General features: G+C 36.6%; 1 protein-coding gene across 1 annotated transcript in view; it reads left to right on the top strand.

Moving 5' to 3' along the window:
• Window positions 1–1,351: 1,351 nt before the first annotated feature.
• KLHDC1 (kelch domain containing 1) overlaps window positions 1,352–1,450 on the top strand; it is a 49,254-nt gene continuing 49,155 nt past the window's right edge. Inside the window, exon 1 of the mRNA XM_011999771.1 lies at window positions 1,352–1,357. Within this exon, the coding sequence (XP_011855161.1) occupies window positions 1,352–1,357 (6 nt within the window). The remainder of the gene's footprint in view (window positions 1,358–1,450) is intronic.

The raw sequence follows: 1,450 nt of genomic DNA, 5'->3' as shown, positions 1-1,450 counted from the left end.
GAGTACATAGTAGGTATATATATTTATGGGATACGTGAGATATTGATACAGGCATGCAATGCATAATAGTCACATCATATAAAATGGGGTATCTATCCCCTCAAGTATTTATCCTTTGTGTTGCAGACAATCCAATTACATTCTTTTAGTTATTTTGAAATGTACAATTATTATTGACTATAGTCACCCTGTTGTGCTATCAAATACTAGGTCTTATTCTTTCTAACTATTTTTTGGTACCCATTAGCCAACCCTACCCATACCCCCCACCCTCCCACTACCCTTCCTAGCCTCTGCTAACTGTCCTTCTGCTCTCTATTTCCATGAGGTCAATTGTTTTGATTTTTACATCTCACATAAGAGCATGTGATGTTTGTCTTTCTGTGTCTGGCTTATTTCACTTAGCTAATGACCTCCAGTTCCATCCATGTTATTGCAAATAACAGGATCTCATTCTTTTTTATAGTGGAATGGTACTCCATTGTGTATGAGTACCACATTTTCTTTATTCATTCATGTGCTGATAGACACAAGTTGCTTCCAAATTTTGGGTATTGTGAACAGTGCTGCAACAAACATGGGAGTGCAGATATTTCTGCAATACACTGATTTCCTTTCTTTTGCATATATACCTAGCAGTGGGGGTGCTGGATCATATGGTGGCTCTATTTTTAATTTTTTAAGGAACCTCCAAACTGTTCTCCATAGTAGTTGTACTAATTTACATTCCCACCAACAGTGTATGAGGGTTCCTTTTCTTCACTTCCTTGCCAGCGTTTGTTATTGCCTTTTGGATAAAAGCCATTAACTGAAGTGAGATGATATCTCATTGTAGTTTTGATTTGCATTTCTCTGATGATCAGTGATGTTGAGTACCTTTTCCTGTGCCTGTTTGCCATTCATATGTCTTTGGAGAAATGTGCATACAAATATTTTGCCCATTTTTAAATTAGATTGTTAGATTTTTTTTTCCTGTAGAGTCGTTTGAGCTCCTTATATATTCTGGTTATTAATCCCTTGTCAGATGGGAAGTTTGCAAATGTTTTCTCCCATTCTGTAGGTTGTCACTTCATTTTGTTGATTGTTCCCTTCACTGTGCAGAAGCATTTAAAATTGATATGATCCCATTTGTCCATTTTTGCTTTGGTGCCCTGTGCCTGTGGGGTATTATTCAAGAAATTTTTGCCCAGACCAATGTCCTGGAGAGTTTCCCCCCTGTTTTCTTGTAGTAGTTTTATAGTTTGAAGTCTTAGATTTAAGTCTTTATACCATTTTGATGTTATTTTTGTATATGGTGAAAGACAGGAGTCTAGTTTTATTCTTTTGCACCATCTATTGAAAAGACTCAGACATGAGTGTAAGTTTAATTTCCTTGGAAGTAATACAACAGTTTTCTCTTTTTACGTGTGTGTGTGTGTGTGAGAGACAGAGAGAGAGAGAGAGAGAGAGA

Source organism: Mandrillus leucophaeus, unplaced genomic scaffold, assembly GCF_000951045.1.
Source record: "Mandrillus leucophaeus isolate KB7577 unplaced genomic scaffold, Mleu.le_1.0 Scaffold60, whole genome shotgun sequence".
NCBI classification, from domain to species: Eukaryota; Metazoa; Chordata; class Mammalia; order Primates; family Cercopithecidae; genus Mandrillus; species Mandrillus leucophaeus.
The sequence above is the reverse complement of the archived record's forward strand: the minus strand, read 5'-3'. Positions and strand labels throughout refer to the sequence as shown.